We start from the raw sequence: 14,941 nt of genomic DNA, 5'->3' as shown, positions 1-14,941 counted from the left end.
AGGGGAACAATTAGGGCCAGACATCAGTTTATAAGGACCATGGGGGGTGGGAAACACTACACGCATGATTTCATGACGGCCTGACATCGTGCATGTGAGCATTGTGCCTCCCTCCCTAAGCCGGGCAGAAGCTTCCTGGGCTTTGGGAAGGAAGCACCAGGTTTTAATACTCTAATTTACCAGGAACATTTAAAGGACTAGCCTGGTCCCCCTAGTCTACTGACTGCACGCCACTGTTACCAATTCATTTGGCAAAGGGCCTAATCCAAGTCCACATGAGAGAACCTCCTTCCTCTCTCAAGGAAAGGAGAAGAGGGATTTCTCATATTGCCCTTCTGAGCTTTGGAGATCTCAGCAATGAGAAACTGCTCATTTCCAATTCCTAGTTGGGAGAAGAGAAAAGGTGGGTCCCCTATGGCATGCTGCTGAGCTGCAGGAGATTCAGAATCACTCTATCCTGAAGCAATATAAATAATACACACACATGTATACACATTTCCAAAGTGAGATTGAGACCTGATCTTTCCTAGGATAAACCCATCCATCTAATTATTTATTTCAGAATATTTTTATTCTTCCATTTGATGAAATGATCATCAAGGCAGCTTGCAATAGATTGTAATAACACACACACACACATATACGTAAATATACATATACATATACATATATATATATATATATATATGCAGGTTTTGGTGTCTTCGGGTGTCTTCCCGTGTAAGAGTCGGGGTGTCTGTGCGACGTTTCGACAAGGTCTCACTCGTCATCTTCAGGCTGGTGCTTTCGGCTTCTTGTTACTGGAACAGAGCTATATATATATACACACACACACACACACACACACACACACACACACACAACCCAGAAGCCCATTTTTATTAATTGTCTACATTTATATTCCCTCTTTCCTCCAAGGAGCTCAAGACAGCATAGATTATTCTTCCCTCTTCATTTTATTCTCACAACTACCTTGTGAGATCGGCTCAGAGATGGTGATGAACCCATGGTCATGCACTGAGCTTCAGTGGAAGCCTGGTCTCCCAGGTCCTCATCTGACAGTCTTACTACACTGGCTTAGCTTCCCGGCTGATGGCAGAGATCAAAATGTGCTTTCCTTTAAGCTTTCCAGCCCTAGGTCAACTGGAAGTTGGAAGAGAGTATCCTTTCTGACAGGTAGGCAAGCAAGGTCCCTGCAATTGTTCCTTCTCTGGTTGATGGATGGGGCCAGATTGCTCTCCCCTTTGCCATGATGTACTTCTTGGAAAGGTGTGTAGCCTCCCAGTGGTCCTTGGTCCCCTGGTCAATGTCAGATGCTTGAACATGCTTCCCTGTCATCCTCCATGTTCTGTGGCATGTTCAGAGGACTTCCAAAAAAGAATGGTGACCACAAATTATGGGAAGCCAGAAATGTGCAGACCTCTGATTTTATGGATGTCTGTGGATCACACTGTCAATTTCATCATGATCATCCCCCCAGCCTAGGATGTTTTGGGCTGACTTAGACCAGAGACGATCTATGCCATGGTCAATGTACCATCTGGTCTTAACAGTATTCTGGCTTCTGTCTAGCCTGCACGTCCTCCTGCTTAATACTTTTTATTTAGTAACCACTTGAAATTCCAATGCAGAGCTTTCTTTCCTCCAGTGTTGTGTCTTTTTTATTGTGAACCTGAGAGCAGGGACTGTCTTACTACTGATATAAGATACCCATTTCTTTCATCTCAACCCTGCACCTTCAGCAGTGCTAAGAAGAATAAGTCCCCTTTGAGCATTATTACAGGGTGGGAAAGAGGATGCGAATTTAGAAGTGCAGGCATGGGGGTGGTAGAATAGGAATAGTTTTTTCCTCTCTCTGTCTCATCTTTTTGAAAGCCCACATCACCACACACTCGTGATTAGATAACAGAAGGTACAGAGCCATGTCTCACACTATTTGCTTAATTATCCATGCTTCTAGAATAATTAACAACTATGTTTATACACATCATTGCAGCAACTCCAGTTCTTACGGGACTTTGGCCATAAGGCTATTATTCAATATGGTTTTTTTGCCAATTATTTTTATAGATTTTCCAAAGTTTAACCCAATTATACAAGTTATACCCAAAATAAAAGCAGTATATTGCTAGTTCAGTGGCTGCTGCTGATTTATAAATGGTACATTAGTCTAACTGAACTGGCAATATTTTGCCTTTTTATTCTGTGATAGGCCAGTTTATTGATTCCACATATTTGCAAACTACAAACTCTAAAAATGAAATGTGCTTAACATATTAAGAAACAGAAACTATCTTTTGATTACAAGTTCTGGGGGTGGTGATACTATTACCATAATGCATTAGATGTGGTTTTATCACATTATTTTTCTCCTTAAATTAATCAAAATAAAGTTCTTATCCAACTGAAAGGCAACTTTTCTTTCCCATGTTATAGAATATATCATATCTGCCCTCTGCTGGGGAGTTCCATTTATATGCAAACAGATAACACACTCGGGAGCAAACAACGTACAGTGGTACCTCGGGTTACATACGCTTCAGGTTACATACGCTTCAGGTTACAGACTCTGCTAACCCAGAAATAGTGCTTCAGGTTAAGAACTTTGCTTCAGGATGAGAACAGAAATGAGAACAGTGCTCCGGCGGCTCGGCAGCAGCAGGAGGCCCCATTAGCTAAAGTGGAGCTTCAGGTTAAGAACAGTTTCAGGTTAAGAATGGACCTCCAGAACGAATTAAGTACTTAACCTGAGGTACCACTGTATAATGCTGAAAACATATTTATGAACCACATGGGCAGATCCATGCTATACATTTAAAGCAGACTCAATGCATAGTTAAAGCACATGACTTCATGCAAGGAAACTCTAGTTTGTTATGGGTGCTGGGAAAGGTAGCTCTGAAGGCTGCAGCATGCAGGGTGGGAAGTTTAATTCTTTTCCTCCCCAATAATCCTGATGCCAATTGCCTCCCTGTCAAACCTCCATGGGAACTTTCCTTCTGAAGCTAATAGCAGCAAATGTGGGAGGCGGGATTTCATTGGGATCGCAGCAGAGAAGAAAATGGCAAATGCTCCCTCCCCATTAGCTGTGGCCCTCATGTCAATCAGGCCCTATCCATCTGCTATTAATGTATAGATTATCTATGAGCAGATTAACACAAGGTTTGCACTTGCCCACCTGTTTAGGAAATTATGCTTGTAAGAAGCAACCATTAAATTGAGCAGATAAGTGTGGATATTGCTGTAAACTGGGATGGAAGGGAATACTCTAGATGTCATCTGAGGGGTCTCTCAGGGCCCTGCAATTCTTGGTTGTAAGACTGAGCTTTGTTCAGAAGAGGGTTAATAGGAACATGCACAACAAACAGAGATTGGTTTACGGTCACAGTGCAGTGATCAATGAGTCATGGCTTCCCCAAAGAATCCTGGAAATGTAGTTTGTTAAGGGTGTTGAGAGTTGTTAGGAGGATCCTGTTCCCCAAAGAGAGCTATAATTCCCAAAATGGTTTAGCAATTAATCCCTTTTCCCAAGGTCCTCTTAGAATTGAAGCAGGGACAGAGATAATGTATCCAAACAATTCCCAGCTTCCATAACAAAGTATGCTTCCCAAGATCTTGGCTGTTAAAAATGGTTTAATACTGCTTTCAGTGTATAGTGCAGACAGGGCCCCTATATGTCAGAAATAAAGTTTCTTTCCTAGCCACACCTTCTCAGTGGCATGATATGTTTATGGGGATGGAATGATTGGTGTGTTTTCACAGAATCTTCAAGGGAACCACCCTCCCTTGCCATCCGAAGTGGTTTCGTCCAGAAAAAGGTTTGCAGCAAAGTGAGAAATCGGCCTAAAAAATAGAAACTAAGGGAACCACAGTAATAACCCAACTAGAAGAGAGATTCAAAAACCTTTCTAATAATTTTATTGGGATGGGGGGAAGCTGTTATCCTCACGTTTCTACTCCTCTCGTGGTTATCTCCAGATAAGCACGGCTCGCGTAAAAAGAGAAAATGTGATGGCAAAACAAAATTAAATAAATATAAATCCAGCCAATATAAACACATGGTGCATTACTTAACTGCCTTGGCTTGATGTGCCTGCATGGGATTGGTTGTTCCAGGGGGCAGTAAATGGACTCATGATCTGAGCTGGCAACCTGCACATTACCAGCAAGTAGGAGACATAGACGATTACGCTAAAAAAGCCTCTAGTGTTTAAGGTACAATGCAGTATAGCAGACATATAAAACCTAGTGTCGTGGTAAATATCTATATTACAGGACTCAGCATGATCCCACCAGGGATTGCTATTGCATTTGTGGCTTAGTGCAGCAGGACAAAAGGGCTGAGCAAACAAAGCACATTGTTATTGCACATGTGAACATAAATATAAGTGACTCGTATATAAAATGTGGGAGGACAAAGCTGAGCCTGGTATATTAAGAACAGTTGTGGAGTGACAAATGTGCTCAAAACCATGATCTTATACATATTTCCTGGATTGCATCCTTCTTTGTTCTCTTTAGTTTAGTCCCAGGAACTGTTCTGGGCTTGACAATCACTGCATCTCACTGTTTTCATAATGCTGTAAAATGTTTTCATAATGCTGGAGATCTTGATGTTGTCCCTAGACGTGAGAAGAGTAAGGCTGTTGTAATCCAGGGCACATTTACTTCCAAATAAATATACACATCACTGAGATGCACAGAAAAGAAACCATAAAGCACAACTTCTGTCAATCACTCTACTACCAAGACAGAGGAAGCTGTGCCTTGTGAAATATTCCCACTTCCCTTAAAAAAAAACCAACCATAGTTCTTTTGGGGACTGAATCTGGGAATCTTAGACCAGTGTTTCCCAACCTTTTTTGGGCAAAGGCACACTTGTTTCATGAAAAAAATCTCGAGGCACACCACCATGCCAGATGGGGAAAGGTCACTTTTTACTTATGTAAAAAAAAATAAAAAAATTGTAACAGCATAGAAGGTAATGGTTAGGCTAGCATCCCTCTTCCAAATATGCTAGGTTTTTATTTGCAGGGACTGTTCTACATGGGAAAGCATTCAGCACTGTCACTCTCCCATCTGCCATCTGAATTGGTACTATTCTGGGTCAACTTACTCTGCTGCATGTGTAGATGAAAATGGCACCAAGTGTGGGGGAGGGGGCAGAACAGGTTTCAGATACAGGATATTAAGCATACACGTACTTCAGATTGAACTGGTTGCTTGCTTTGCAAGTTTTCATTTCCCAAATGACTGCCTTGGCAAGCGCAATACCTACCAGGCTCAACGCCGGTCTCGCGCTGCCGCTTCCCGCGCTCTCAAGGACCCGGGAGGAGGAAGGCGTGAAGGGAATCCCGAAGGCGCGAAAACCTTGCGCATGCGCAGGCCTTCCGCCTGCGACAGCCCAGTAGGCCGGCCGAAGCGAGCGGCGATGGGATGTGGGAGGGAGCTCGCTCGCCGCCCCACGTGTGCCTATGTGGGGCGCGTTACAGCCCCGTGACGTCAGCGCCACGCAGGCAGCCAGGCAGGCAGACGGCGAGAGCCCCGCGCTGGGCGGCCTCTCCTCGCCGCCCCGCCTCTCACCGCCCGACTCGCCCGCCTCCCTCCCACGGCACACCAGGCAACGTCTCGCAGCACACTAGTGTGCCGCGGAACACCGGTTGGGAAACACTGTCTTAGACCATGATAATTCATGGGAAACATATGGGCACAGGCCATGAAAACTTCAAAAGGTAAAAAAGGGCATCTTTCACTGTGTTAGCAAAATTTTATTTTTAACTGGATTCCTTTGATCATTCAAAGGCAAGTCTCTGGGCTGGGTTCACTAAATCAAACAAACAGCACTTCAAAGCTATCACTGATGTGACGGTCTGTCTCTCTTCTCAAAGCTGCACGCCTTGATCATTCAAGGATCACAGCAAAAGTTGGGCAGGATGGGCTGCAGTTCAGCAGACCACCTGCTTTGTCAGGACTAGTTCAAGACTGGTTCCTGAGGCAAACCACAAAATGGCACTCCTCCCCACCAGGGAAGACGTGGTGAGTGAAAATCTAAATCAGGAGCAGAGAGGATGGGATAAAGATCTGTGCTGGGATGTGTTGTTCCTGTGGATCCTGCCATCCAAGGCAGTCGCCTCACCTTGTCTCATGACTGGGCCGGCCCTGAGCTCTGCATATCTGCTCCAATTCCTGGCATCTCCAGGTGAGACTGAGCAAAAGATTCCTGTATTGCAGGGGGTTCAGTTGTTTCCCAAACAGCTGCTTTTGGACTACAATTCCACTCATCCCTGACCACTGGTCCTGCTAGCTAGGGATGATAGGAGTTGGGTCTGCAGCTGTTTTCGGAGTGCAAATTTGGGAAACACTGAGTGACCCTTGTGGTCCTTTCCAACTCTACAGTTCCATGGTCTGAAACCCCGGAAAGCTCCTGCCAGTAGAAAATGCTGAGTTCATAGATGGACCAATGGTCCATTTCGTCTCCTCTGTCGTTGGATCTACTCTCCTGCTTCTCATCGCGGCTACCTCGGGAAATCCCTTTCTCGACCTCTGAAAACTGGAGGCTGCCTATGCATAGCTGTCAACGTTTCCCTTTTTTTTAAGGGAAATTCCCTTATTCCGAATAGGATTCCTCGCAAGAAAAGGGAAAAGTTGACAGCTGTGTGCCTATGCCCTGGAAGGAGAAGCACCCCGAAATAAAAGCACAGCTGAAACCCAAGGAGGCGGAGGCGCAAGAGCCGTTCCCCTCTCCCTCCGCCCACCGGCGCGGAATCCCCGATCCAAGGCCCGGCGAACCACCGCCGCCGCCGCGCGCTTCCTGTTCCTCTGCGCATGGCGAGGCCGCGCCCCCTCCGTGCCCTACAAGGGGATTGGTGGAGGCGGCCTCGTACATTTGTCAACCTGGGCGAGTCTATTTAAAGCCTGCATTTTGCCGCCAGTGGCTTCTCGCCGCCTCTCGCCTCTCGCTCCCGCGCCCCACAGCCGCAGAAGCGCCAGCATGTCCGACAAGTTGCCCTACAAAGTTGGTAAGGGAGCCTCGTTGCATGTTTTTGTGGGTTTTGATTGCTCTCTGTGCTTAAGGCCTGCAGAGAGCGAGCGAGCAAACTAGCGTGCTCCCGGTTTTCATCGGGGGTGCCTGGGCCTGGAATGGTGCCCTTTCTACCACGTTTCCCCCTCTTTCTTCTTTTCGTCGTGATGTTTTATAGGCAAATGAATTTTTTGGCACCGTTTTCATTGTTCTCGCTCCACTCCCGCAACCATTTTTTTTAAAAAAGTAGAATTTGCAAATAATAATGATGATGCTAAATGTTATCCCCTCTAGCCCAGTTCTGGGGTGCAGGGAGGGCTTTTTTTTTCTCTCCTTCCCGTAGTCCAAAATGGACTTTGGCTTAGCTAGGCTAGCGTGTAATTTCTGAGCAAACTCCATGTGGGCTCCGGAGAAAGGTCTGCTTCTGGGAAATGTAGTCCCTCTGATCATTCGGCAGAAGGTTTGTTTCGTGGTCGTGGAGCCGCGAGGACTGCATTTCCCAGAATGCTCTCGGGGACCATGCTGTCAAGCCGTCGCTTATGCTCCCCTGCGTTAAGCACGCTGCAGGTTTCTATGAATCGCCCCTGCTGAGGGAGAAGTCTGGTTATTTTGAAATACGTGGGTAGATCCGTCAGAGATAGAAGGGATTTTTGGAAATGGGAAAAAAGCCCACCCCGTTTCTCCAGTCGCGTACAATAAAATGTTTCGCAACGTCATAATCTGCTACCTGTGCAGAAGGAGCTTAAAACTAGGGCAGAGGCTTAAAGGGAAAGTTGTGCAATAGTGTGACTACGTCAGAATATCAGGCTCTGATATACGTTAAGAAGACACCCCCCCCCCCAATATTTCTTTATATTTTTAGTTTGGGCTTTTCCCATCTTGGCCTCTTCTAGAGATGCTTAGTGTATGATCTGAAGACATCTGAAACAATGATCGACAGGCAGAAAACCTGTCATGTGCTTAAATGAGAACTGAAAAAGGAAGCTGTTGATGTACTGAGAAAATGTGGAAAAAATCTCTAGGTTTCACCATGCAAATCACTGGGATTCACTGTAGCGGGTCACCAAAAGATCTTGCTACTCAGTTACAAGAACCTGACGTGTGCTAAAGTTGGCTAACTTATACCAAAGTGTGAAGTTCTTAAAACTGCCCTTTCTCTATTTTCCATTCAAGTATTGAAGTATCTGAAGTTTGGGTAGGGCAGGGGGGAAAACAAGACATCTCAGTTCTATTCAAGGTTAATGCTGGCATCCCAGTTACCCATTAAGTGGTTTGCATCAGCACTTTTGTTTCTCTGCCACTTCAAAGGCTTCATGTAACTTACCTGATGCAACATTTGTCAGTCTTTTCTGAGTTCATTCCCACAAGAGTCTCTCATAAGATTATGACACACAATGTAGTCAGGTAAGGTAAAAGGTAAAGGGCCCCTGGACGGTTAAGTCCACTCAAAGGCAACATAGGGGTATGGCGCTCATCTTGCTTCAGGCCTAGAGAGTCAGCATTTGTCCACAGACAGTTTTCTGGGACATGTGGCCAGCATGACTAACCCCTTCTGTTGAAACAGAACACTGTGATGGAAGCCAGAGCACACGGAAATGACATTTACCTTCCCGCCGCAGTGGTACCTATTTATCTACTTGCACTGGTATGCTTTTGAACTGCTAGGTTGGCAAAAGCTGGGGCAGAGCAACGGGAGCTCACTCTGTTGTGGGGATTCGAAACTGCCAACCTTCCAATCAGTTGGGACCCCACTCTTTTTGGTCTTTGGTTTTGTGGCTTGGTTTAGCAGAAACGGGCACAGACCGAAGCCTCTGAACTACAAAGGGCAGCAAATGCTGCTGAGAAGACAAAATTATTTAGGTTAATGAAATACCTATTTAGGTTAATGAAATACTAGTAAGTGCTTTCAGAAGACAACAAAGGTATTAACAGTGCCAAATCCTGCCTAAGGTTCTTTCATGTGTTGTGATGAAATAGTGCCCAGTGGGATGGGTCAAAGTCAGATCATAGTGGGGCTGAAATGTGTCCGCTGCCTCCCCCTACCCTCACCACCTGCTCAAACCTTTGTTTCCTTAACATTTGAGTGCCCATTTATTCAACCACCTTGGTGAAGTCTTGGCTTATGGTTGCCAATTCTACTTACTGAATTATAGTTACTAGAAATCACTGCAAAGTGTGCTTGCCCTACTATACCATGGGTTTGTGTTTTTGTTATGCCCCTCCCATCTTTTAGCTCTAGCATCTGATGCAGCAACTTGCTAGTGTTGTCAAATTTATAGGGTGCTGTGAAGCCCTTGAGTAGCACTTCTGCAGGAGGAAAAGTTGACTTTGCCATGCACATTCTTTTAAGGGTTTACGGGTGGTGCTGTGGGTTAAACCACTGAGCCTAGGGCTTGCCGATCAGAAAGTCGTGGTTCGAATCCCCACGACAGAGTGAGCTCCCGTTGCTCGGTCCCTGCTCCTGCCAACTTAGCAGTTTGAAAGCACAAGGAGATAAATAGGTACTGCTCCAGCAGGATGGTAAACAGCGTTTCCATGCGCTGCTCTGGTTCTCCAGAAGCGGCTTAGTCATGCTGGCCACGTGACTCAGAAGCTGTATGCCAGCTCCCTCAGCCAATAAAGCGAGATGAGTGCTGCAACCCTAGAGTCGTCCGCGACTGGACCTAATGGTCAGCGGTCCCTTTACCTTTTACGTCTCCTTAGAACTAAGTCCCACTGATTCCAGTGAGGTTTTTTCCGAGGTCTGCAGATCCAGATCAGAGGTCCTTCTAGCTAGTATTCTGTTTTCAACAATAGCCAGGCGGGTGCCTCTACAAAGACAACAGGCAGGATACCTTGAACTTGGACAGTAGACAGAACCAGAGGAAGTAGATGTGCACTCAAGATCTCTGCAGAAAAGAAATATGTGGGGTAACTTTATGAGATCTTACTTGCAGTGCACATATTCTTCTGTTCACTCTTTTGGATCATGTAGACACCAAGGTGTTTTAGTGCTGCAGATCTATATGGTCTTGGCCACACAGAATGACAGTAAAATGTATGCCCACCAGTGTCAATTATGGATGTATCATACTAACTTAAGCTTTTTTAGGAGCCAGCTCTTATTGTGGATGTTTGCACCTGAAAGGCTTTAAAATGGGATCTTCTTTATATATTTTATGAGATTTCTCTGAATATTTGTTTCCTGAGCTCTGTTGGCTGGCTGTCCCCTTCTTTTTTTAAAAAGAATTTTAAAGATCTAAGTGCTTGGCAAATGAGTTTTCCTGTATTTTCTGCAAGATTAGCATGTGGTGTAATACAAGCTAAGTGCTGCTGTGTCATAAAGGTTTAATGTACCAATGTTTGGAAAATGAAAGCTATATTTAGTTGCAAAGAACTTATGGTTGGGGTTTATCTTGCTCTTAGTTCTTTTAGAGCTGACAAATGCCCGCAGTCTTAAATGTATTCCTTGCAGAATGTTGCAGTTCCATGGAATGGTTCTCCCTCAGCCCTTATTCCAGAAGCACCTTGCTTCAAAGACTTTACAGAAGAAATTGCCTGGAAATGATGGTTTCTTGTAACTTAGAGAACATTACACCTAAATCGGATTACCTGTATATTATTTTTTATTTTATTTTTTGAAAAACAGAGGTAGAATTTAATAAATCTCTTAGCATAGTATAACACAGTGTATGCATAAGCTCTTAACCAAAAAGTTTCAAGAGAAAATGAAGAGGGACTGTTACTCCTCTTTCCCAGCTGCTGCCAAATGTCTCTCTTGATAGCTTCATAGCAGTTGTGCTGCTGCTGCTGTTAGTGGAGAACCTGAATGAACTACAGTTTCATGAATGCCTGTTCCAACCACCTGTTGCTCCTTATGTTTATAGCTGACATCAGCCTTGCAGAATGGGGTCGCAAGGCCCTTGAAATTGCTGAGAATGAGATGCCAGGGTTGATGAAGATGCGGGAGATGTACTCTGCAGCAAAGCCACTGAAAGGTGCTCGGATTGCTGGTTGCTTGCACATGACTGTTCAGACTGCAATTCTGATTGAAACTCTGGTGGCGCTGGGTGCGGAGGTAAGCATGTTTTGGATTCCTTCTTTAAGGAAGAGAGAGAAAGAAGGAACCTCATTGTTGTTGGCTAAAGTGGAACAAAATGGCCCAGACAGTGTTTGTTCAATATTTTTAAGAGAAATGGCAGAATAAAAAAACGAAACACTAAAATGTGAACTTGTTCTGAAAAAGGAAAAAATTAACTTGTGTTTCCCTTAGTAAAGAGGACTACTGACCCATACCAAATGGAGCATTTTCATGCATCACGTTTAAGTAAAGCCACAGACTCTGAACACAGGTCTTTTGTAGGTATGGTTAGCCATTAAGAGTCAAAGTATAGTTGGAGTTGTGTAGCTGTTGAATAAATAGCCAGTGCAAGAGCCAGATCAGTACTGTGGCGTGTGGGTGTTTTTTTAAAAAAAACACTTTGCCCCTCCTGCAGCTCCAATCCCTCTTGGTCTTCTTCTGCCTGGCTATTTGTTAAACAAAAAAACAGGTGGACCAATCTGGCAGCCTCTAGATGTTGATTGGCTGCAGTTCCCATCACTCTTGACAATAGGCCATGCTGGCTGGGGTGAGTGAAAGTTGGAGTATGACAACTGGAAGGCACCAGGTTAGGCAAGGCTGAGCTAGGCAATATTTAACCCTTGGTGTTTGTTCCTGATCATGCTTCAGAGCAGTCATAGTTGGCACTGAGGAAGCACATTGGGGAGTACCTCATTAGAGCAGCAGCACTGGCTATAGGGATTTAGACTTGCCATTGTTTTTCTGGCGTAATGGAAGTTCCATCTCCCATAAGGATTCTAGCAGTGATAAGAATAGATTTTCTCCCCACCTGAAGTGTAGGCTGAGAGCCAGCATTAGTCATTAGACACATTGAAATTGAAGACGTTGTGGTCATTGATTCCAATAGGTCTGCTATGAGTTTGACTTTGAATGCCAGTTTGCAGGGGGATTGCATGTGACCGAGAATTCCGTTCACCTGCAACCCAGTTTGCGCAGAGGTATATTTAGATGCCAACTTCCCAGCATTGCTATCATGTTGTTGACTGCCCACTCAACCCAAGAAGAAGCAGATCCAAAAAAGGACATAGAATTCAATTTCATATCGGGTTAATAAAATCTTGATTGGACCTTGAAAGGGGGGGGGGCATCCACATTGTAACAATGTAAGTTAGCTCTATTCAAAACTTCAGTTACATCCTGATATTTAGCAGATGCATTTTAGAAAGGTTTTCTTTCGATACGGGTAATGGTTGCCAAATCTGATTAAGCCTCAATTTGTAAATAATTGTTTCCTGTTTCTTTAAACTGTTTTGCCTTTTAAATGAAACATGCAACAGGGAAGTAAAAAGGGTTTGGACTTGCTTTGTTATCTCTGTAGAGGAAGGTAGGGAAAAACCCCTTATGGTTTCTGGATATATTTTGATTTCTTTTGCAGGTGCAGTGGTCCAGCTGCAATATTTTCTCCACCCAGGATCATGCTGCTGCAGCTATTGCCAAAACCGGGGTTCCTGGTAATATGTTGCTTTGATAACACTTTAACTCTTGTCTGTTTCTTTTGCTCGGTCCAGCCCAATGACCAATAAAGAATGTAGCATAGAGGGGTGAATTTGCCAGGCTAGCACCAGAGCAGAAGAAATGCGCCTGAGAGCGATTTCTCATTCTGAATGCAGTGCTGACAGGGCAAAATTCTTTTGGTGTATCATCCTAGCAAAGAAAAACTGTTGGTGAGAAATGGCTGTGCTGCTGCTTATAGTTCATCAAAAAGAATGAAAACGTAGATCGGGGTAGGGAATCTGCAGCCCAGGAACCAAATGCAGCCCTTGGGGCCTCTCCAACTGGCCCTAAGAACTCTCCCCACTGCTACACCCCTCACTGACCCAATTCAACCCCCAAGTGTTTTGCCTGGCTGGAGTGCTTCTTGGACTCTGATAATGACTTATTTGCCAGGATGGAGGATAGAGATGGGGGGCCGTGTGTGTGTGTGTGTGTGTGTGTCTGTAGAAACTAGCCTACTGTACAAAGGTAAAATTTACACTCATTGCTTCCCCACTGTTGCCCTGCCTACCACTGGCAAGTGGTCTTTGGAAGGTTGCTCAGAAGGAAATGCATCCCTAGCGGTGAAAAATGTTCCTCACTCCTGATGTAGGTCAGGGGTCAGCAAAGGTTTTGTGACTTGGGCCAGTTCACGGTCCTGCAGACGCTGCGGTGGGCCAGAGTGTGCGCAAGCGCTATTTCCTGTGCTCCTTTCAGCTTCCTGCAGCCAATGGGAAGCCGGCCAGCGTCTTGGAAGGCGGTTCCCGCTCTGCTCCAGGCCGGTTTGGGGCGGCGCACGGGAGCCGACTGAGCGGGTGGTGGGGGTCCATGGGCCAGTTAAACATGGGCCTTTGGTGCCCCTGATGTAGGTTATAAGCTGCAGGATAAAGGTAGCTCTCTAAGTAGAGAAAGCTTACCCTAAGGAGTATGCTACTCTTGACGATGCAGTATTGTGGCTTTGAAGATTGAACATTCTGTTTAGGAGTCCAGCATCCTGACTATTTGCTTGAATATATAGTGAGAACCCTTCTCCCTCTTTGAATGATCTCACTGTATGAAGTCTACTTAACTGTTGATATCTGTTACTGGATAGGGGCTTAGGTTAAGTGGTCTGCTGATTGCTAGTGCTGCATGTTGGACAATAAGAACACATTAACGTATTTAAGGATATCTTGGGAATTTCAGCAGGTACATCTTTGCTTACTCTTGCAAGAGAGTGTCAAACTTCACTTGTCCAAATTGCCTCTTCTATACAACCAAGAAAGGTCCAATCCTCTATCCTAGATGGAGACTTATGAGAAATGGAGAAATTCCAGATATCTAGTTGCTCCCTATTCAGTAGTAGGTGCAGCAGCTTTTATTTTTATTTTTTTAAAAAATTATGATCCTCCCCAATTCTAATTTGGTTGCTTAAGGCTACAATCCTTAACACACTTTCTAGAAAATAAACCCTACTGATCTCAATGAAACCTTCAAGTAAACATGGTTAGGATTGTATTGTAAGTTAGTAATGACTTAAGTCTCACAGGTTTAAATTGGGATAAAACATGTCTTAGTCTGGGATCTAACCTGCTGATTATGCATCCTATGGGCTTCATTATAGGCCTCAAAATGTGGAAACATGCATCTAGGCATCACACCAAAACTAGCAAATTCATTGCAGCATAAGTTGGTGAACAAGACTCTAGTCCATAAGAAGTTGTAAGGCCACAATACAATTGTTTAGTTTTCAAGTTGCTGCAAGACTTTTGTTGTGTTTGCTGCAACAGGCTTAGGCATGGCTGCTAGTCTGGAAGATGTCAAGGCATGTATTTTGGAGGATGAACACTCTGCCTGCAGAAGTGTGAGTCTTAAGAGTTGACGTGTGGAGTGAGGAAAGCCAAAGGGATGTCAGCAATGCTCAATAACTCTGTACATCATTTTCATGGAAAAGCTGAGATCTTCTTTAGTTGAAGATAACACAGCCAATCTGCCCCCACCTCCTTCAAACCCTTCCTCCAAACCACACCTTTTCCCATGAAGCCTTAATCTTCATACCTGCTGATGCTACACCTAAGTAAGTGTTTATGAAATTTAAGTATACGTAATGCCCCCCTCTCTGTTGCCTCCACAATGTCAATTTAGATTGCAAGCTACTCAGGGCATGGACCTGTCTTTCTGTTGCTCTGTGACAGTATGGCATGAAGAGCACCAGTGTGTGAATGTATAAGAAACTGATGGATTCTGATTAAGGTCTTTAATGTGCATGATTAAGCGGTAAACTCTGCTTCCCTGTTCAGATGTAATTATTTTTATTTCCAGCTGTTTATGCAGAGATGAGTTTCTTGTTGCTTCAAGGGAAGATTGCT

At 44.5% G+C, this 14,941-nt stretch overlaps 1 protein-coding gene across 1 annotated transcript in view; it reads left to right on the top strand.

Moving 5' to 3' along the window:
• Positions 1–6,861: 6,861 nt before the first annotated feature.
• Positions 6,862–14,941, top strand: part of AHCY (adenosylhomocysteinase) — a 28,761-nt gene continuing 20,681 nt past the window's right edge. The window contains exons 1-3 of the mRNA XM_082226280.1: positions 6,862–7,019; positions 10,888–11,078; positions 12,496–12,571. Of these exons, the coding sequence (XP_082082406.1) occupies positions 6,992–7,019; positions 10,888–11,078; positions 12,496–12,571 (295 nt within the window). The 5' untranslated portion in view covers positions 6,862–6,991. The remainder of the gene's footprint in view (positions 7,020–10,887; positions 11,079–12,495; positions 12,572–14,941) is intronic.

The sequence above is a fragment of the Podarcis vaucheri genome (assembly GCF_965113315.1).
Source record: "Podarcis vaucheri genome assembly, chromosome: 6".
Classification (NCBI taxonomy): Eukaryota; Metazoa; Chordata; class Lepidosauria; order Squamata; family Lacertidae; genus Podarcis; species Podarcis vaucheri.
The sequence above is the reverse complement of the archived record's forward strand: the minus strand, read 5'-3'. Positions and strand labels throughout refer to the sequence as shown.